This window comes from Tursiops truncatus, chromosome 3 (genome assembly GCF_011762595.2).
Source record: "Tursiops truncatus isolate mTurTru1 chromosome 3, mTurTru1.mat.Y, whole genome shotgun sequence".
Lineage (NCBI taxonomy): Eukaryota > Metazoa > Chordata > Mammalia > Artiodactyla > Delphinidae > Tursiops > Tursiops truncatus.
Genome location: NC_047036.1, coordinates 122,715,909 through 122,737,395, shown reverse-complemented (window position 1 = coordinate 122,737,395; position 21,487 = coordinate 122,715,909). Strand labels below are relative to the sequence as shown.

Here is a 21,487-nt window from a genome sequence, read left to right as displayed (position 1 = left end):
TGATTAATTTTGACTGTGCATTATGGGTGACTTGTCAATTTATTCCTTAAATTTCCCCCCTGTTTTTCATAAGATTAAAATAAAACTCATCGTGAAAACTTAGAAAATAAAAACTTATTGTTTTTATTTTCTAAGTTTTCACGATGAGTTTTATTTTAATCTTATGAAAAACAGGAGGGGAATGTTTTTAATGCATATGAACCAAAAAAATCCCTCAAATGAAAAAGCCAGTGTATAAATCTATAAAGTTACAGTTCTGAAATAGCCAGTTCAGGGTTATTCAAGCATAGCTTATCTCAACATGACCAGATCTCCACTCATCTGTTTCTCCAGATTCCAAGTAATTTAATTTTTTCTCATTTATTGTTTTGTTTACATTTTTTGATCTTGATTTCCCAAAAGTCAAGCCACATGATTTGTTTCAGTCTCTTCCCTTTTAGTTTTGTTTAAGTTTCCCTCAAAGGCTCAGCAGATTCAACACAACTTAGAATGGAAGAAACTTCTGATGATTTTGACTTAATTACTTTAGGCAGAGAAAAAGCATCTGATTATCTTCTATAGCTAGCTTACTTTATATTATGAAACGTAGCCTATTGATTATTACAATAAACTTCAAAGACATAAAAGACATATTAACTACTTTGTGGGGGGGATGGGAAAGAAATCAGTGAAATGCAATGAAGATTAATTATATAGCATAATGTTCTGTTAATTGAGTTTTTAAATAGTTTTTTGATTAACAAGGATATTATCTTCCCATTTGGGATGCTATTTCATATGCCAACAGCATCTCAAAATGATTCTTAGAAGAAAAATTCCCATGCTCATATGTGATTTTCTTTTTTATACTAATATTGAGGTTGAGAATCCCCCTTAAGCCAAATAGGTTAACATGCAAAAATTAATGGAAGACAATTGGAATTACTGTACAAAAGAGAAAATGAAGATAGATGATAAGATTGTGTTTAAAAGCTGCCACAAGTAATGATAAACTACTCAGAGAGCCAGCCAGAAGAAAGAAAAAGCCATTACTCATAGTAACAGCCACATGTTCCTCAGACTTTTTTATCCAGAAAGCTTCAAGCTACTGAATCAAGAAAAATTGTGTGATAATAAAGTCAAGAATAACTCCAGGCACCCCAACCATGGGGAATTGAATTGAATTCACCATCAATTATCTTTTTTTTAAAAAAAAATTGTGCTTATCTCATTATAGCTGGGTACAGTTTTTATCTTCTGCTAGAATACATGCCCAGCTTTAGAAATTTTAATGAAAAATAAAACCAACCTTCAGTTGTAAAGATAGACCTTAAATTTATTTGCCAGATGAAGACACATTGCTTTACCTAGAATGTCTACTTCTATCTTAATTCCTATGATGAGAGGAAAAGGTATACTTAATTTGTTTTTCATGCTATGAGAGTAATAAGCGTTCATTGTAAAAAATTTAGAAAATGCAGAGAAACAAAATGAAGATAAGGAAAGGGGTCCTATCCAGAGAGAACCACTATTAATGTCTTTTAAAAAGAAAAGCAGGGCTTCCCTGGTGGCGCAGTGGTTGAGAGTCCGCCTGCCGATGCAGGGGACACGGGTTCGTGTCCCGGTCCGGGAAGATCCCACATGCCGCAGAGCGGCTGGGCCTGTGAGCCATGGCCGCTGAGCCTGCACGTCCGGAGCCTGTGCTCCGCGACGGGAGAGGCCACAACAGTGAGAGGCCCGTGAACCCCCCCAAAAAAAGAGAGAAAAGCAAAGAGGCATGGATAAATCTGTTTGTTTCTTAACAAAAATATGACATATTCTATAACTGTTTTGCAACCAGATTTCTTTTATATAATATAACACATAATAACAGGAATACCTTCCTAATTATGAAATATTTCTCCTAAAATACCATAACATTTTCAATGACTGCATGGTATTCCTTGTATGTTTTTTTCTATAGTTTATTAATAAATCTCCCATTACTAGACCTTTAATTATTAACTAATTCTCGCTTTAATTATTAACTAATTCTTTTATGTATTTTAAATACATAAAATACATTATGTATTTGTAGAAATAGATGTTGGTATAGATAGGTAAATAGGAAGAAAGCGTATTATAAACTATGTATAGCATGACACATCTATTAAAAGCTATTTAAAAAGTTATATAATTCCACACACAAATATAATACAAGGATATACATAAATTTCTCATAGTAGTTGTCTTTGTCTACTGGAATTGAAGGAGTTTTTAATTTTTTTGTGTTCATTTTCATTTTCTACAATTTTATGTACCAGTTGTGTAATAAAAAGAAGAAAATAAAATGAGAAATGTAAAATCTATATATGAGATATTATTATAGGTTTGTAGCCCTCTTCAAAAAAATGCATAGAAAAAAATACTACAAGGAACTATGTAAAATGTTAACAATGGTTGTCCCAGACTGCAGGGATTTTAGGGATTTTTATTCTTTATGTTTTACCTCCAATTTCTCTCTTTCTCTGTATAGCAATTTATCATTCCTAATGTGAAAAATATAAAAGAAGAATTGCCTTGCAGTTGGGATGGGCTACATTCCAAAGCCCAGCAATAGAAAATAATCAGTTTTAAAATTCACTGATTTGGGTTCTTCTAAGCCACAGTAGCTAATCTACTCTGATCTCTGATTAGTAGTTAATCAAATGACTGAATACATATGGCCCATGTTTCATCTTCTCAACCTAAAAAGCGGGTCATTATGCAGCCTATATTCAGAGAGGGTAGGACCAGAAGAGTATAGATAGAAAATTCTAAATTCAACCCAACATCTGGGAAAGACTTCTTCGCCTTCTGTCCCAGTACAAGTTGGGCTGAATGCACAAACCTTACACTTAGTAGACTTTACAGGTGTGCCAGCAGACATGACCAGCCCAAGTGATGCCCACATATTAGGAAACAGGGGCCCTTCTCTGTTAGAGTAGCCAAATTGTTGCAGGAAGCCCACTTCATAATGTGCATTTCAGACCGCTGAGGACAAGGCATTTGCCAAGGAGAGATGGAGGAGGGAGATGAGGGGCAGAGGAGCAAGGGAATCCTAATATAGGCAGGATACAGGGGTGGCTTTCCTCCCCTGACAGCCTTACAGACAGGAAGTAAGATGTGCTGACATCATCATGGGATGAAGCTCAGGCTGTCAGAGCAACATCTTATTATTGCAGAACAGTTGCCCAGTTTGCTAATTCTAACAACAACTGCTATTTGTGAACCATTATTAGAAGTGCAACACTGGGCTAAACACTACGTGCATTCTTTCATTTAATCCTCAAAGAGCCCCATGAGGACGACACTGTTTTCCCCAATTTACATATAAAGAAACTGAGGCGTAGAGAAGTTAACTATCTCTATTTGTAAGATTGGAGTATTGAGGACATACTTATACTAAAAATTACTCATATTTCTGAAACTCAAACTTAATTGGCCACTCTGTACCTTTTCTCCTGCTTTATCTGCTACTCCCCTTTGTCTGTCACCCAAAGACTAGTTAGGCGCCTACTGCACGTGAATCCCAACCCTCGGCCACGTGGTGGCTGGCGTTGGAGTCGGGATGGGACCCAAGGTTGTCTGCTTCCAAAGCCACCCTGTGTAGGCACAGAGCAAGACGCAGAGGAGCCGTCGAGTGTCTGCCATCCAGAAGAGAAGTTAGCACAAATAATGAACGCAGGATCTGATAAGAAAGGCCTACAAAGGCATGCAACCACAGACATGATCTGTTTGGCCCAAGCATGTTTCCTTAAAAAATAGATTAACATATACACACTACTATATATAAAATAGATAACCAACAAGGACCTACTGTATAGCACAGGGAACTCTACTCAATATTTTGTAATAATCTATAAGGGAAGAGAATCTGAAAAAAGTATATATAGATATATATATCTGTGTGTATATATATATATATATATGTGTGTGTGTGTGTGTGTATATATATATATATATATGTATGTACATATACCTGAATCACTGTGCTGTACACATGAAACTAACACAACCTTGTAAATCAACTCTACTTCAATTTTTAAAAGATGGAATCAAAAGACTGCAGGTGGGGCATGCCATCTCCAGCTCCCCCGATGCCCCGCCCCCTTTCACTCATTCCCCGGGCACTGCCTACCTCTTGTAGGCATTGGAGTCCTCACCCCTGTTGTATTGCTGTAGAGAATGACAGGGGTCACCAAGTGGTGTAGAGTCCTGGGACAGTACAGAACTGAGAAAGGTCATTTCCAGCTGGGGACTCAGAAAAGAGACTGCAAGGGGAAAGCATTTGGATGAATCTCCTTCTCATTTTACTTCCCTGAGTACCGCTAACAAGATGCACTGTGTAAATGAGATGCATTCGTTCATCCAACTCCTATTTCTTGAACATCCACTATGCCCCAGGCACTGTTGTAGGTGCTGGAGATACAGTGAGGAACAAGACAGACCGAATCCCTGCCTCCAATGATATTTAAATTACTGTGGGGGAGACGAGATAATTAAATTGCCAGAGAGTGAAACGTACTCTGAATAAAAATAAAGCAGGAAGAGGGGATACAGAACGGTGAGGAAAACATCTTTCTGTAGGTTGGTTGGGAAAGACCCCCTCTGAGGTTGGGACATAAACAGAGGAGAGCAGAGTGAAGGAAGAAATCTTGTGAAAAAGAGGGTAAAGGGCTTTCCTGGCAGGAGGAGCAGCTAGTGCAAAAGCCCTGAGGCTGGAGTGGGATTAACCTATACAAGGAGCTGTAAGGAAACCGGGTGGCAGGAGCACAGGAAGTGGCAGGGAGTGGGGTAGACAGTGAGATCATAAAGTGTGAGGACGTAGGGGTGCAGGTCACGGAGGGCCTTTCAGGTCATGCTAGGAACAGTGTTTAGTGAGGTGGGATGCTGAAATGAGGATAATAATTGGACCTACATCTCAGGGTTATTGTGAATATTAAGTAACTTCTCCATGGAAAGCGCTAACATGGTTACATCGTTAATTCTACGTATGTTGCGACTACTCTTATTCAGTGTTCAGGATATATTATTGAATGATCCAATTTAAATGTAAGCTATAGATCTAACAGCCCATTGTCAGGGAAACCGTTTGTCTCAGCACAATAAATGTTTTCATTTTGAAACATGAGCTCTGCCTTCAGAGGCCTTGAGATTTATGCACTGAAGCCCTTGACATGAGCCAGTTTCCCTAGCAGTCCCTTCCATCGTGACCATCACCTCTCCCTGCAACCGCCCCCAACTGGGTCCCACAAAAAAAAAAAAAAAAAAAGACTCCTTTACCAGTTTCCTCTCACCATCATTGTGATTTCCTCTGGTTGCCCTCCGCAGATAAAACTGTGAAGCTGTGGAAAGTCAGCGAGCGTGATAAGAGGCCGGAAGGCTACAACCTGAAAGATGAGGAGGGCCGGCTGCGGGATCCTGCCACCATCACCACCTTGCGGGTGAGCCCAACGGCTGGTTTTCCACCTTCTTTCAGTTTCCTTGGCAACCAAGGTCAGGGGAAGTGGAGGGGAAGTTTGGCTGCGTGCTGACTGCTGCTGTAGGTTGCCCCTCTCAGGTGTGAGGGAGGGAGGTCAAGCAGAGGCCCCGCCTACGTGAGTTTCTGGTGGTAGGTGAAGGAACAGGACAGGCACCAACCTCTGATGACGATAAATCCACGTTTCCTTTTGCCCCTGAGGACTTACCTGCAGGGTCACTGCCATGCATTACTATGTTCTTAGCCTCTGTCTGTTTGCATCATCTAACATGTCTTGAGCACCTTCAAGGTACAGGCATGGAACTCCCCAGATAGGAAGTTGGAGTCTTGTGATTCGGAACATGAACTTCTGAATCAAACAGGCCTGGGTTCAAATTCTGCCACTTACCAGACTATCACGTAGTCACTCCCTTTTTTGAACTTCTGTCGTGCAAGTTATTTTTAGTTTCTCCATCTGCAGAACAGTGAACCTAGTACCTTACTGTGTGTGGGCTTCTGAGGCTAAAATGCAGTGAGGATGAAAAGCCCTTATTCCATGGCTGGTACTCAAGAAATGATCTCTACTATTAGTCTTGGTAGCTTCCTTCCTGCTGTCCAGAAAAGCACAGTCTGATAAGGAAAGAGGATGGGTAGGACTAATATGCAAATGTTTATGACAGTAACTAGAGTAAGATAAATGCAATGAGAGTCAGAGAGTTGCAGTTTGATCGAAGGAGGGAGAAATTATATTTGGTTCTGGGAGATTGGGATATGTCTGTTAGGGAAATGGTGTTAGAAATGGATTTCTAAAAGCGGACTTTTAAAGGAAGGCTCTCTAGATAGAGATGAAAATGATCTGGGACTGGGTGATGAGTTTAGTTTTGGAGTGTTCATTGTGAACGGGAAAGCCAGGCACATGTTGGGACCAGCCCTGGCCCCTAGCCACTTCCAGAACTGGGTAAAATATGTGCTTTCAGATGCCAGCAGCTCTACTGCAAACCAAAAACTGCGAAGAGACACTAAAGTATCAATACCTGTGGGGAAAAGAGGTTGTCGTCCTATGTTTAGAGGCAAATGTGGGAATTGAATGATCATCGTGTGCCTGATCAGCTGGCTTGTTGGTTTGTTCATTCATTCATTCATTTGTTCATCTGTTGATTCAGCAGATGCTTTTTGAGCACAGACTCTTTGCGGCCCATAATGCTAGGCTGTCGTGTGTGTACCCAGTAGTAGTGGGTACCTGGTCTTCTACTGAGCTTCTTCTGGGCCAACGAGCATTGGCTGCTCTGTTTCCTCTCGTCCGCCTATGCCTTCAACCTGGAGAACAACCGTACAAGTTTACCTTATCAGACTGGGTCGATGCTCTAAATGCTCAGAGGTTTTGAGACTGGAGGAGAGAACAGTGAAGAGTATGAACATTGAGTCACTCCGTCCTGGGTTAGAATTCTGGCTCCATTCCTTTCTGGATGGTGGCCTTGGCCACATTACTTAAAGTCCTTGTGCCTCCCATGTCACATCTGCACAACAGGGATGAGGGATGGTCGCTACTTCCTGGGATTGTTGTGAAGATTCAGTACAGTATTGTGTGTGATAGAGAGCTTAGCCTGTGTAGTGTCTCACTCAGAGAAAGCACTCGGTGATATTAGTTCCTGCTGATGGTTTCTAGTCTTACTCTCATCATCATCATTTTCATGACTGTTATTCCCCCCTAGTGATAGTAGGCCTGTGTGTTTGAGAAAATTCCCATTTTTCTCTTCATACACTTTTTATACTCTTGTATTCACTCCTCAAGCTATTCACTGATGTCTACCAAGTGGCAAGCACAGTACTGGTGATACAGAAGGAACAAGATAGTCTTTCATGCCTCCGGACTTTGTAATCGTATGGAGAAAACAGATGGCTTAGGCACCACTGGGGAGTTTATAATGTGAACTTCTGCCCAGATGTTACCTTGCTCTTGTTCGCTATGTGGATGGAATTTCTCAGATGCCATCTCTAGTCCCTACTATGAATTCCAGTTGTCCATGCATCCAGTGGGATTTTGTATACTTGTATTTAGCCCCCGGAGGATGTCATCCCCATGATGAAGAAGAGAGAAGGACTCTATGTAAGCTCCATTAGAACAGAGGTTGTCCCCAAAGTGACACAGTGATGTTATGAAGTGGACTTGTACATGTCAAACATGGAAGGAGGCCCTGAGGAGTGGCTGGGACTTAGAAAACCCCAGTTCTGGTTCTTGCGTCCTTATTAACCATCTGTGACCCTGGGCCAGTGAATCTCATTTCTTCTCTCCGTGCTTAGTTTCTAAGCAACTGAGCAGAGGACTGGACAAAGTCAGTGGTTCTGCAACCATGGGTGCCAGTTACAAATGCAGATTCCCAGGGCGCAGCCTCAGTCATTCTCTTCAGCAAGTTGCGTGGTCCAGCGGGATCTGCATTTTTATCCTGAGCCCCTGGTGGTTGAGACAAAGGGATCTGTTATCCCTGGACTCTTATCATCTCTAAGGCTCCTCCACGCTCTGGTTTTTATGAGCCTCTGTTACTTTTCAGTCATTTCAAGTTATTGTACCAGCTCATGAGACACATTTGCTATCATATTGTAAAACTCGTACCTGATTTCATCTCGTCTACCTTCCTAGGCTTTCAAGTATCCTCATTTCAGTGTAAACATCCACACTCCGGTGTTCTTTCAGTGCAAACACTGAAGAGGCCAGCCTGCTTTCTTTTTGATCCCAGTGGTAGAAGAAGAACCAGGCAACCCTGAAAACCAGTTTCAGAACAATGACTCCAAACAGAGAATGAGCTGATGTGATATTAATCAGACCATAATTTACTAACATGCTCTGCTCTTGACATTTGCATCGCCAGCAATTGTGGCTTTTTTTTTCCTTCCCTGTACTAGGTACTTCCCTGTACTAGTACCTAGGTTTCCTTCCCTGTACTAGTACCTAGTTTCCTTCGCTGTACTAGGTACTTCCCTGTACTAGTACCTAGGTACTAGGTACAGGTACTTCCCTGTACCTCTCGTACACTTCATAGTTTCCAGTTCTACGTGGATCTTGAAAGTGAGAATGTTTAATAATACCCAACAGCTAATTAATCCTCACTGAGTAATGAACCTGTTCTGTTTCAGTGCTGGGAGGTTCAGCTTTTCAAAGTACGAATGTGGTTGTTTTTTTTCCTTTTTTCATGCAAGATAGCCTTTCAAATCCAATCACTCATTACCCAGAGAGACTTTGAGAAGCACTTCTATGGACACTACATCTCCTGCTTAATATTATAACATTCAAAGCAATAATCGTGATGATAGTTTAATAATAACACCTTATAAGCTGTAAAATACCTTTTTGTGTGTGTGTGTGGTACACGGGCCTCTCACTGTTGTGGCCTCTCCCATTGCGGAGCACAGGCTCCAGACGCGCAGGTTCAGCAGCTATGGCTCACGGGCCTAGACATTCTGCGGCATGTGGGATCTTCCCAGATGGCGACACGAACCCACATCCCCTGCATCGGCAGGCGGGCTCTCAACCACTGCGCCACCAGGGAAGCCCTGTAAAATACCATTTTTATCACAATGTGTTTACTTACTTAATTCCCTGATTCATCTTCAGACCAGCCAAGTGGGAAGGCAGGTGAAGATGCTGGGATCTAGTATTTACTGTGCATTTACTATCTGCCATGCACCATGCTGCACGCTGTATCTGCATTGGCCACTTCATGAGGTACAGTTCACTGTTAAATACCCATTGAACAGATGCGCTTCACAGAGTTTCAGTGAGATGCCCAAGATCATGCTAAGCGTCAAACCTTGATCTATGGGACCCTGAGCCCTTCAACCTGATGCTGCCTCAGAGAGGGAAAATGACTTGCCCAGTGTTTGTCAACTGCTTGTTCCAGAGCTGGGATTGAAAATCAAGAGCTGTGGCTCTTCAACTTGGACACATACACTGGGCATTTTAAATGCTTTTCTTAATAATTAGTGCCATTATTATTCTAGGTCAGGGTGTATGCATGTGTCTCTCTCTCCCTCCCTCCCCCTCCCTCCCTTTTTCTCTCTCACCCACACATTCACACACAGAGTTTTCATACCTCTGACCTCTGACCTCACCTTGAGGTCTTATGTACTTCCACTTAGCAAGATTCTCCATGCCCTTCTTTCCAACCTCCCAATACCCACAGCTAAGAAGACCTCAGAGCCCTTTCTTGGCAACGGAAACTCACGGTTCGTGTAACCTAATCAGCCCGGGAGGGGAGATGGGTGGTGAGAAGTCATACCTAGCGTACTTATCTGTGCAGAATGAGCCTGGAGTTACTATTTCCCTCGTTAGGATTGGCTGCCAGCGCCCTGGGAACCTAGGCCAGGTGGAAATGTGCTTTTGAACCAGTTACAGAAGAGTTACACAGAGTCTGTCTGGAAGGTGTGAGCTCCCAACCTGTGACACCATAACTCCCCAAAATGAAGGGGATGTAATGAACTCAGGTTTTCTAATGGATATTCCTTACAGCTAATATTAATAATAATAATAGCCACATTTTTGAGTGCTTCCTATATGCCAGGTGCTGGATTGTGTACCCTTATATCATTCTGTCCTAACAGTAACTCTCTCGGGTTCGGTTATCCTCTCTGGATCAGGCAAAGCCCCCCTCCCTCCTTTCATTTAAGTCTCTGCTTACGTGCCACCTTCTCAGAGAAGCTCTCCTAGAATCCTGTAGGGGAAGTAGCACACTCACATCTTCCCGTTCACTCTCGGTGTCCTTACCCTGCCCCTTTATTCTTAACTTTCCTCCTGGCCAGATGTATCATTAGTCCACTGTCGGCCTCCCCTCCCCCTCCCCTGAAATGTAAGCTCCGTGAAAGCAGGAACCACGCGGCGTCTCCTCTCCTGTAGCTCCGGCACATGGTAGGTATTCAGGGTATGTTTGTCAAATGAATAGATTACAGAGAAGTGGAAACTGAGTTTCAGAGTAGACAAGTGGTTGTTTGCTCCAAGATCTCATGGCTAGAAAGTGGTGGGGCTGGGATTCAAACCTAATTCATCTGACCCCAAATCTGACGCTTTTCTTTATGATTCCCTACAGCTACATCCTAAGAAAATACTCATTCATGATTGCAGAGCAGGGGAATTTCATTATCAGTGTCTCTCGGAATTCCTCGGCAAAGCTTTCTTAGTGTAGGAGCTAGATTTTGGGCGGAGTGGAGGGCGAGGGTGAGGGCTGCAAAGGCTTTTCTGCCACAGGTTGAGCACACGATGGATGCACTGTATTTTAGAGAAAAGATTCAATTATATCATGTTTTTACACACATGCCTTCTGCCGGTGACTGCTTCTGTCTTTCTCTCAGCTCAGGACACACACATTCTTGTGACTTTCCTGTGATTTTTCCACCTAGAATGACCCTCCTAGCCACAGTCTGAGACACCATGGCAAATCGACATGAGCGTTCACCAGCTCCAAATTCTGAAGGGAACTTCTTGAGGATTATTGCCAGCAGGTCATGGGATTAGACAGCTTGGCTAAACACACTTTTTTCCCCAAAATGATCGTTTTTGTGAAACAACTAGTTTAACTGCCTGATCTGTTTTCTAGAGAACTGATTAAACAGACCACTGGTTTAAGTTTACCAATAAAAGCAACTACATTGATTCAGCCCTTCCTAGGGACAGACTCCACACTGGGCAGTTTTCTGTATATTTTATAGTTGGTTCTTCATCACAATCCTATGGCTTAGGCATCATGCCCATTTTATAGGTGTGTAAACAGAGGATCGGGGAGGTAAGCACTGGCTTAAGACCTCACAGATAATAAGTGGCAAAGCCAAGAACGGAACCCAGGTCTGTCTGATCCCACAGCTCCTGCCCTTCACCATCATCCAGAACTATTTATTGCATGGTTCTTGATCTAGACAACAATGAGGATAATAGCATCTGACACGTAGAACTTTTCAATGTATTTTTTATCCTACTTATTGAGTGCCTTCTATGCACCAGGCAACGTGCAAAGTACATACTACAGAGCAGGTCTTACAAAGATGAGTGAAACATGTTCTGTGTCCTCCAGGGGCCGGGAGGGGAATGTTGCAAGTCGCTGCAACATGAAATTAATTCAAGCAGTGGTTCTCAAACCACAGTGCCCTCACAGTCTCCTGGGATGCATTTTAGAACACAGGCACTGGCCTCATCACTAGGGATTCTGGTTTAGAAGGTCTGAGTTGTACCCAATAACATCACTGACCAGATCCCCCTTAGAAAATCCCCGGGTGATTCTGACACAGGTGATCCCCGGGCCAAACTTTGAGAAACACCGGATCAGGTAAGTGTCCTGAGAAAAGCACAGAAGATTGCCATAGTGCTTCAGAGGGAGAACAGAAGGAGAGAGCTATAGGACCAGGAAGGAATTTTCAACATGCATCTTGAGGGATAGATGGCCTTTCATGCTGGGGGGGGGGGGGGGGGGGGGGGGGGGGGGTCTTATTTAATGCCCCCAAGGATCTTGGGGGGCCAGTAGGACATGAATTGCTTTTCCCTATTTCTGGTGATCTGGATGTGATTATCCCCATTAAGAAAAGAGGAAACTGAGACTCTGAGAGGCAGAACCGAGAATGAAATGTGTTCGGTCTAGACACAGCCTTTGTGTTTTTTGCTGCCTCCGTGGCGACCGTGTGATAAGGCTCACTCCAGGAGAATGAGTAATCCCAGGCCAGTAACAGGGCAAATTACTGGTCGAGTCAGGGTCGGCCGTCCCTGCCTTAGGTTTTCATTTTGGGCTTCTGCTCGACAACGGAGGCCTCTTAGGACACAGATACAGTCTTCCCGTACCCATTTTTAATTTTTCTAGACTTCATTTTATGATGTATGGATGCTCTAGGGGCTTCATAGCCAATGCTTTTACAGCTTCAGCTTTCCTTTCCTTATATTTGTTGCAAATAAAAATGAAGTGTTTAGCTACTGCAGTGCAAAATCAATCAAGGCTGCTGCATATTCACATGCTCGCAGTGGCACCCGGACGGCCCCTGGATTAGATTAACTTTGTGAATGTGTCACTCTGGTGTGGGTAATTTCTCCACCTCCACTCCATCCCTTCCCCCTCCTGTCTCAGCGAGGGGATATTGCAATCCCCCATTGATTGACTACCGCACAAGTGAGTGCTGGCATGTGATGTGTGTAACTCAGCAGGACGCACGGACTCTGTGTTTATGAAAATAAATAATAATTTCTGTTATCGTTATTGATGGCCATCATCATCTGATTCTATCAGTCTGTGTCATGGGGTTTCATGTATGGGATCAGAAAGCACTCCACAGGAACCCCGGGCACTACCCTCACCACCAAGCCTCAGTGTGTTGACATGTTTTGCCTTTTAGGGGTGACACTTGTGGATGTCCCTGTTCTTAGGCTAATATTCAGTGAGACAACATTAGTTTGGTTCAATGTGAGGCAAAGGAACTACCTGAAATAATAATAAGAGCAGCGGACATGGATTAGCATCTGCTCTGTTCCAGGGACGCTCCGTATGTTGGCTCATTTATTCTTCAAGATAAACCTATGATGAAGGTAATAAACCTCATTTCAGAGATGCGAGAACCAAAGCCAGAGAGGTTAAACAGCCCGCCTGAGGTCAGACGCTAGTAAGTGGTAGTACTTGGACTTGAATCCATGGCTTTATTTTTTTTTTTCTTCTATTTTTTGGCCATGCCGCACAGCATGTGAGATCTTAGTTGCCTGATCAGGGATCGAACCCGTGCCCACTGCAGTGGAAGCATGGCGACTTAACCACTGGACCACCAAGGAAGTCCCTGAATTCATGTCTTTATGATTCTAAAATCCATACTACTATCCTACCTCTTGTACTAAATAGAATGCCTGATATATTCATCTGAATATTTGGTATAAACTAAAATATGAGTAAGCAGGGACTAGGGAAGAAACCATGAAGGAGACGGTAGATGCTGCGGGAACCTTGGGCCCAGGTGGGGTTTCCGTTTTGTTTGCGGGGGCGGGGGGGGGAAGTGGAGCAGAAAGGATGCGTGGAATTAGATCATGGTTTACCAAATCTGGATGATCCTCAGAGTCTAGAAATGTCTTAAATCATCCCCAGCTGACTGATTCAGAATGTCCAGGCACAGGGCCAAGAGATCTACCCATAGTTCTCAGCCGTATCCCACGTAGTTCTGAAGATCAGCTGGGTTTGAGACATTTGACAGATGTGGACATTTGATTCAGAAAGCTGAAGTTACTTACCCAAGGGCTGCAGCTACTAAGGGGCTGAGTCACATTTTTAAAGGGCTAGGGCTCTGACCACATCTCAGCCATCATCTGAAAAATGGAACTCATCCTACATTCTTCCCACAGAGGTCATGCTAATAAAATAGAGTAACGTGTTGACAGTACTGGTGTGATGCCTTACGATTGTCAGATGCTCGCTATACGTTATTACCTTTCTCCTCTTCCTTCCCATCTTGTCTTTCACCTGGACAACCAGGAGTTTCAGGAAAGTCTGATGAATATATGGAAAAAGTTCAAAGCAGCATTATGTTTTTTTTTTTTTTTTTTTTTTTTTTTCGCGGTACATGGGCCTCTCACTGTTGTGGCCTCTCCCGTTGTGGAGCACAGGCTCCGGACGCACAGGCTCAGCGGCCATGGCTCACAGGCCCAGCCGCTCTGCGGCACGTGGGATCCTCCTGGACAGGGGCACGAACCCGCGTCCCCTGCATCGGCAGGCGGACTCCCAACCACTGCGCCACCAGGGAAGCCCAGCATTATGTTTTGATACTAGTGAATCCAGCAATCCATTCTGCTTTATTTCGAATGTGTGTTTGCCCTGGCCCTCCAAAGCCGCCTTGGATTCAGAATATTTTCACTGACAAGAAGATATTTTCTTTCATCTCAAAGCTACCTTCGTTGTGCTGCATTTACCATGTAGTAATTAGATCCAAGATAAATGTAAATATAAGCAGAATCCTATACCTGTCTTAAGAGCAAGTTCTCTTTGTCTCTTGCTCCCAACCCCTTTGGAAGGCAGCCATGGCTTCTCGAATGTGATAGGAACTAGTAAATGACACTCCCCACAGGTACACTCAATGACAGTGGGAAGCTGAGAAGTCCACGAGTACCAGAAGAAGAAAAGGATCATGTTAGAGAAGAAAATCTCGATGTTTCCATGGTCTCTGGTGCAGTTTATCTTGAGAATCCCTGGGCAGGAGGCACAGTATTCTAGACTATGACCCATTCTCTCTTCCTAACTTTGGTCATTAAATGGTCTGAATTTTGGAGATGTGGGTCGGTTGGTCAGGCCGGGGCAGGTTGCCAACCTTTTCCAGGCTTTGCAAGCAAGGATCTTGTCATTGGGTCAAACCTAATTCACACTGACCCAGATGGATTTTTCTCAAAAGAGAAGTTATTAGAATGATTTTCTCCATCTTTTCCTTTAAAGGGCTCTCTGTATACTTTTAAAGTAAATGGAAAATCCAGGGCATAATTGGATGATTCGAGGAAGAAACGTATCTCCATTTTCTGAATCTTTCAGATGGAATTATCTGAATTATGAGTGTCATGGGAAAGACATTGTCCCCAGACCAGGTCCCGGCTCTCCAATGTGAGCTCACTTTTGCTTGAGTAAGAGGTGTGAGGTCCAGCCCCTGAAACTACACATGCATGTGTATGCGTGTGCAGGCGTGCACACGGCACAAAGTACCAAGAAGCCCATTGTTCAGGAAACCTTAGAATGTTAACATAGCCTAGAGCTGATTTATAGTATTTGTTTTTCAATTGGGCTTATTTAAATAGAGATCAAAAATATGAGCCTGGGTCCCTGTTGCTACCAAGTTATGCAAAGAACTCATTTGAAATCACAAGAGGAATTCTAAGGCCTCTGCTCATTATACATAAGAGTTTTCTAGAAAATCATTAACACAAAATGGATTTGGAGTCAAGTTCAATAGAAAACAAGATCACTTTGATCTTAGTACATTGCTAACCAGACTTCCACTGGTGCACTGATTTTAAATACCCGTCCTTAGCAGAGAAAAAGTTTTAAGTATTTCCCTAGAGGTTAGTGTATATAGGAAGATACTTTCTTTTCTTTGGTGCATAAGTATAAGAAACTGGTTGGACAAAAATATTTTATAAGGGTAGTTTTATGTTAAAGGAGATTGTTATCAACTGGAAAAAGATTTAATTCTCTGGTTTCCTTAGAATGACTGAGCCAGTAGGAAATGAATTTCTACCGGAAAGGTCCTAGATTTGTATGTAGTTGGATGGAGGAGAGCGGATCACACTCTTGGAATTTGTTGTTTTCATCAGATGATCAGTTGAGCTCGTGTTCTTTACCAGAAAAATTGTTAAAAGCGGTTGTAAAAACACACACACATACATGCTCACAAATGTTTCTTGCTCAAGAAAATATGGTAAATCCTAGCTTAAATACATTTAAACAAATTTATTTACTTTGGGGTTTCTCAAGACCTGTAATATACTAATATACAATATCAAAGTCTAAGAAAAATATAGTGCATGCATTATTTTCCACCAAGCCTAACTGACCATGAAAAACACTTTTCCCAATTTATGGGATTACTGTTCTTTTTAACATTTTACTCAAAACGTGGTCCTTGGCCCAGTGTCGGTCCATAACAAGATGAAGAGCTTGTACCAGAATATGAATCATTCACATCACTAATCCACTGTATAGTTCAGCTGACTTTTTTTTTTTTTTTTTTTTGCGGTACGCGGGCCTCTCACTGCCGCGGCCTCTCCTGTTGCGGAGCACAGGCTCCGGACGCGCATGCTCAGCGGCCATGGCTCACGGGCCCAACCACTCCGTAGCATGTGGGATCTTCCCGGACCGGGGCGCGAACCCGTGTCCCCTGCATCGGCAGGCGGACTCTCAACCACTGCGCCACTAGGGAAGCCCTCAGCTGACACTTTTATTTTCCATAGCAAGACTTTCTCGATGGATGAAGCAGTGCACTGATTCTGGCTTGAGCTCCTTATCTTGTCACGGACCATTAGCAAACAGTTCAGGGATCCGTTATTTTGAGTAGTACAGCGATAGACCTCACTTTGGGAGATGCTGACTGAAGGAATTGGGTCAGGGAACAGGGGTCAGCCTGGCAGCGTTTCTACCCCCATTTTCCTGCCGTCCAGTCTCAGAATCCCATGATGGAGAAAGAGCCTTAACAGAGCCTCCCTCTTGACATACAAGTTCATTAACATTAACCGAGAACTTTCTAGTGCCTGACACTATTCCAGGCACTTTGCATGCTTCCTCATTTAATCTTCACCTTAACCGTATCAGCTGAAAACTATTATCGTCATTTCCCAGCTAAGGAAACTGAGCTCCATATGGAGGAAGCAACTAGTGCAAGGTTGTTCGCTAGCAAGTAGCAGAACCAGAGTTCACCCCTGACTGTCTGACTGAAGACCCCCACTCTTAACCACCATGTTATCTGGACTCCCAATAGCAATGGTTCTCACCCATGTGGGCCAATGTGGGCTTTATCCTATTGTCAGAGACTTCTTGAAACAGAAATGACCCTTTAGCCAATCTAAAAACCATCACTGTTCGTAAATGGTTCCTTCTGTGTAAGCTATCATCTATCTAATATGCATCTATTAAAAAAAGTTTCCACATATAGAGAGTCATGTGTGGTCCCTGTCCTCACATGGGGCTTATAATTCAGTGAGGAATTAGCTGGCTACAAGCTTTTATTTGAAAATAGTAACAGCACCAACCTCGTGTCCCCATGCCTGCCATCACGGTCAGTCCTGTTATGTATTTAAACACTGCCTCAACCCCTTCTCAACATTTTCTATTCTGCCCTGAGATCCCACTTCCTCTAATTATTTTCAGGAGTTGAGAATTCTGCAACTTTGAGTTAAATGAGGACATTGTCTGTTTAATGCCAGAACATCCAGCCACAAGGTGAAAACTTCATCCAGTTATCCTGCCCTTTCAATTCCAAACACGCAGATGTTTAGAAACTTCTGAAAGCTTGATTTAAAAAAAATAATAATTTGCTTTCCAAATTCAAAGAGCAACTGGGAAAAGCATCCTAAGGAGGGGATATATGAGACTATCAATGCAGACAAGAAAGCAGGCGTTCAGGAGTTGTCAGGTTAGATCCTGAGACAGAAGTGACAAAACAAAGTCACACTTGGTCACCATCATTCCTTCCCATAATAAAGTCATCTCTGCACATGAACTCTCAGATGGCTGTCACACCAGTCCTGATTAAATGTGCCTTTCCCTACTTGATGGTCAAATCCGTGAAGAACATAGGTGCCGCCTAGGTCTCTTGCTTTTTCATTTTTTCACTAATTCCATAGGTATTTATTGAGTATCTACTGTAAGCCAGGCATGGTGATAGGCCCTAGAATTACAGCAGTGAACATGAATGGCACGGTCCCTGCCCATGACCTCATGCCCTCAGTCTCTTTTGGTGGGAAGGGCATGAATCAAATGCCCCTGATGTAAAACTGACCCTGGGACGGGGGCTTCAGAGGTGCATAGGAGAGCAGATGATGGAGGAATTGCTCCATTCAGGAAGCACAGAGAATAATTTCTTGAGCAGTTAATAATAGAGCTGAAGCAGGAGGTAGGTAAGGAGAGGAGAGGGAGGCACCTTCCAGGCAGAGGCAATGCTGTGGACAAAGACCCTGAGGTTGGGAAGTTGCACCAGAGAACAGGCGATGGAACGAAGGCCAAAGTGGCTGGAATGCTGATCCCAGGGGATCTGTAGTACCAGCAAGATGCAGGTGACAAGGCAGCCAGGTTACGGCCATCACAGACCTTGCTAGGGAATTTGCTCTTTCTCCCAAGAGCAATGCAAACCCTTTCTTCTCTGCTCTGGTCATTTTTTGAAACAGCTCTTCTTTGCTCAATAGCTCAATGTTCTGCACCCAAGACAGGATATACACCAAGGCAGAAAAGCTGCCAGCACAACATAGAAAACTCCTGGTGGATAGGACAAGTTTACATTCCAGAAGCCAGTGGCATTTGGTCAGTGTGGCCATGTTGCCCTCTAGCCCTTGACTGCCACTGTTTTGATACATGTCAGGGCATGGCCTCCATGGAGCTCCTCCAGTATCAAGGTGTCCTCCCTCCAAGGTGAATCCTCCCATGAGTGATTGGATTGTTTGGAGGGTCATAGAACCTGACAGCTCCCTGTTACACAAAGGAAAAGATAAGCTTCCGATTAGTCCTGGGGCTGGAGGAAGCCAAGATCGAGTGTACCTGTCAGAACTACTAACGGCATATAAATCACTACCTCAATTTTCCATGCAAGAATTGGGCCAGAGAGAGAGAAAGCAAGGACTGAGGTTGTGTAGCAGTGCAGAACCATATCAAAGAGCTCTCGCTTGGCACCTTAACAGGATTTGCTCTGCTATCCATGCAGAGAGAACAGGGCCCCATGCCCAGAGGAACAACAGAGACAAATGCCCACTGGCTCTAGGAAGGGGCGAGTTGTTTCCCTGGCATTTCCTAAGGCTTCTATTGCTAATCTAGCAATAGCCGCCACCAAAGGTTTCCCAGACTCTAAAGGGGAGCGAGTTTGGTACTGTGCTTGTTCTCTGTGTGTTCCTAGATTTCCCGATTGTGTAATCACCATAATCATCTTTGCTATTGTTACCTTTCTTGCATTTTCCTTTCTTGCATTCACTGGGCAGAAATCTCTGAGAGTTAGGGGCCAACAGTGGCTAACCTGCTCTCTTATCATCCAGGATATCAGTGTATTTCTTGGGGGGAGAAAAAAAGAGCATAAAACTGAAAAATGAATGAAGGACAGGAAGTCAGAAGATGTTCAATATAGATTTAAAAGTTGAAATCGATTGGGCAGTGCCCAAAGCCTCACTGCATTTCATGTCCATAAAATACCAAGTAGCTCGCAAAACATGAGAGCCTGGAAGATTCCAGGTGGAGAAGCCCCAGCACAGAGTAAACTCAGACTACTAACTTCTACCACAGACCTCAAGAAACACTCTTTTGTGTTTCATCTGGGCTACTCTAGACAGAGTGAGCAAAACTGTGGGGGAGCTGCTTCATTCTCCAGGATAGACAGAGTTAAATCCGGTTCCCAGGGCTTTTGAAAGGGACTTTGGTCAGTGGCAGTTGTGTGAAAAGGGGGCCAGGTATTTGTCCAGCCCAGATATTCCTGCTGCCAATAACGGAGGAGCCTTTCTTCTTTTCCACCCTTTGCGTATTTTAAAGAGAAGCAGATCTTCAAAATTACAACATAACCTGAAATGTGTTGGCTGACAGTTAAAATTCCCTGGGACCTAGAAGAGAAATGCGGTATATTTTATGTGAACAAACCCAAAATGAGTCAAGACAGTACACAAAGAGATACGGGAGCTGAAGAAACAAGTCATATGGATACAGTAAAACAAAAGAATTGCCTGTTTGTTCTGAAGGTGTGAGCAAAATATCCTCATTGCCAGGAGAAACGTGAGGCCAACTTCTTTCCACTTAACCTCTGGTAGGGGAGGAAAGCCCACAGTGGGAACCATTCTGGGGAAGAGTCTAGTGTAGCGGTTAACAGACTTTAAAGGAACAGCTCTGGATTCAAATCCCAGCTCTGTCTTTGTATGGCTTTGGGGCTTCTACTTAAGCTCTCAAAGTATCAGTTTTATCATCAATCAAGTACCTATATCATAGGACTTGTTATCAGAAAAACAATACTAACACAGTGTCCAGCTTTTAGTAGTGACCATTCCATAATAGGTAACTAGCTCCAGATTGGAAATCAAGAAGTCTCAGAACAGAGAGACAACTGGTAGACCCCAGCTGCTGCTTTTGGATAGAAGCATACAGTTCTGTGAGGATAGGTAAGAGGGAAGAGACTTCTAACTTGATCCTATGGTTAGAGTTTATTTGCCTAAGACATATCAACCCTAATGTTTAAGACTCTTTAGTGAATGACACATCTCTGGCCTAAAAGAAATTCCCATTAAAGATTCTTTTTTTCTTTTTTTTTAATTAATTAATTTATTTATTTTTGGTTGTTTGGGTCTTCATTTCCGTGCGAGGGCTTTCTCCAGTTGCGGCGAGCGGGGGCCACTCTTCATTGCAGTGCGCGGGCCTCTCACTGTCGCGGCCTCTCTTGTTGCGGAGCACAGGCTCCAGGCACGCAGGCTCAGTAGTTGTGGTGCACGGGCCTAGTTGCTCCGCGGCATGTGGGGTCCTCCCAGACCAGGGCTCGAGCCCGTGTCCCCTGCATTAGCAGGCAGATTCTGAACCACTGCGCCACTAAGGAAGCCCCCCATTAAAGATTCTTAATGAAACTCTGTAAGCAAAGATTAGGAGATACTGGAAAATAAATCATCAATTTGAATCTCTCTGGATAAGTTGAAGTAAGTGTGTTCCCACAGTGCCAGACCTGTGTTTGAAGGACCAGTGAACTTTCAAGTTCTCCCTGAGCTAAGAAACTTTATGTGCCTTAGTAGTAACTCCTTTGTAGGGAAGAAGCTGCAGCCACGTCTCAGGTGAGCGGCCTAAGGGGTGGTAGCATCAAGAACTGCCTGTAAAGTTGTTCAAAGTTGACCCAGGGGACTTCCCTGGTGGCGCAGTGGTTGAGAGTCCACCTGCCGATGCAGGGGACACGGGTTCGTGCCCCGGTCCGGGAGAATCCCAGATGCCGCGGAGTGGCTGGGCCATGGCCGCTGGGCCTGCGCGTCCGGAGCCTGTGCTCCGCAACGGGAGAGGCCACAACAGTGAGAGGCCCACGTACCGCCAAAAAAAAAAAAAAAAAAAGTTGACCCAGGACTCTGGTTGCGAATCTTCCTTTAGTTTCTCCGCCTCAGCCTCTAACCGTCAGTCATCAGAAATGCAGTATTTTCTGCCTAGGTCAGAGGATCCACTGTCAGACGTTAGACTCTCTGCCTTTATTTTCCATTAGCAATAAAGAGAAACATTCCAAGCAGGTCACTTTTCCTTAAATAAAAACAACCAAAAGAAGTTCTCTTGATATTTTCTCCTTTGTCTTGATCATTAAAAAAAATTCTATTTTTCTCTTCCAGCACAAGCTCGTTACCAA

At 43.6% G+C, this 21,487-nt stretch overlaps 1 protein-coding gene across 3 annotated transcripts in view; it reads left to right on the top strand.

Moving 5' to 3' along the window:
* Positions 1 to 21,487, top strand: part of PPP2R2B (protein phosphatase 2 regulatory subunit Bbeta) — a 334,618-nt gene that overhangs the window by 229,516 nt on the left and 83,615 nt on the right. For all 3 annotated transcript variants that reach the window (XM_073802668.1, XM_073802667.1, XM_033853368.2), the window contains exon 5: positions 5,332 to 5,444. In XM_073802668.1, the coding sequence (XP_073658769.1) occupies positions 5,332 to 5,444 (113 nt within the window). The remainder of the gene's footprint in view (positions 1 to 5,331; positions 5,445 to 21,487) is intronic.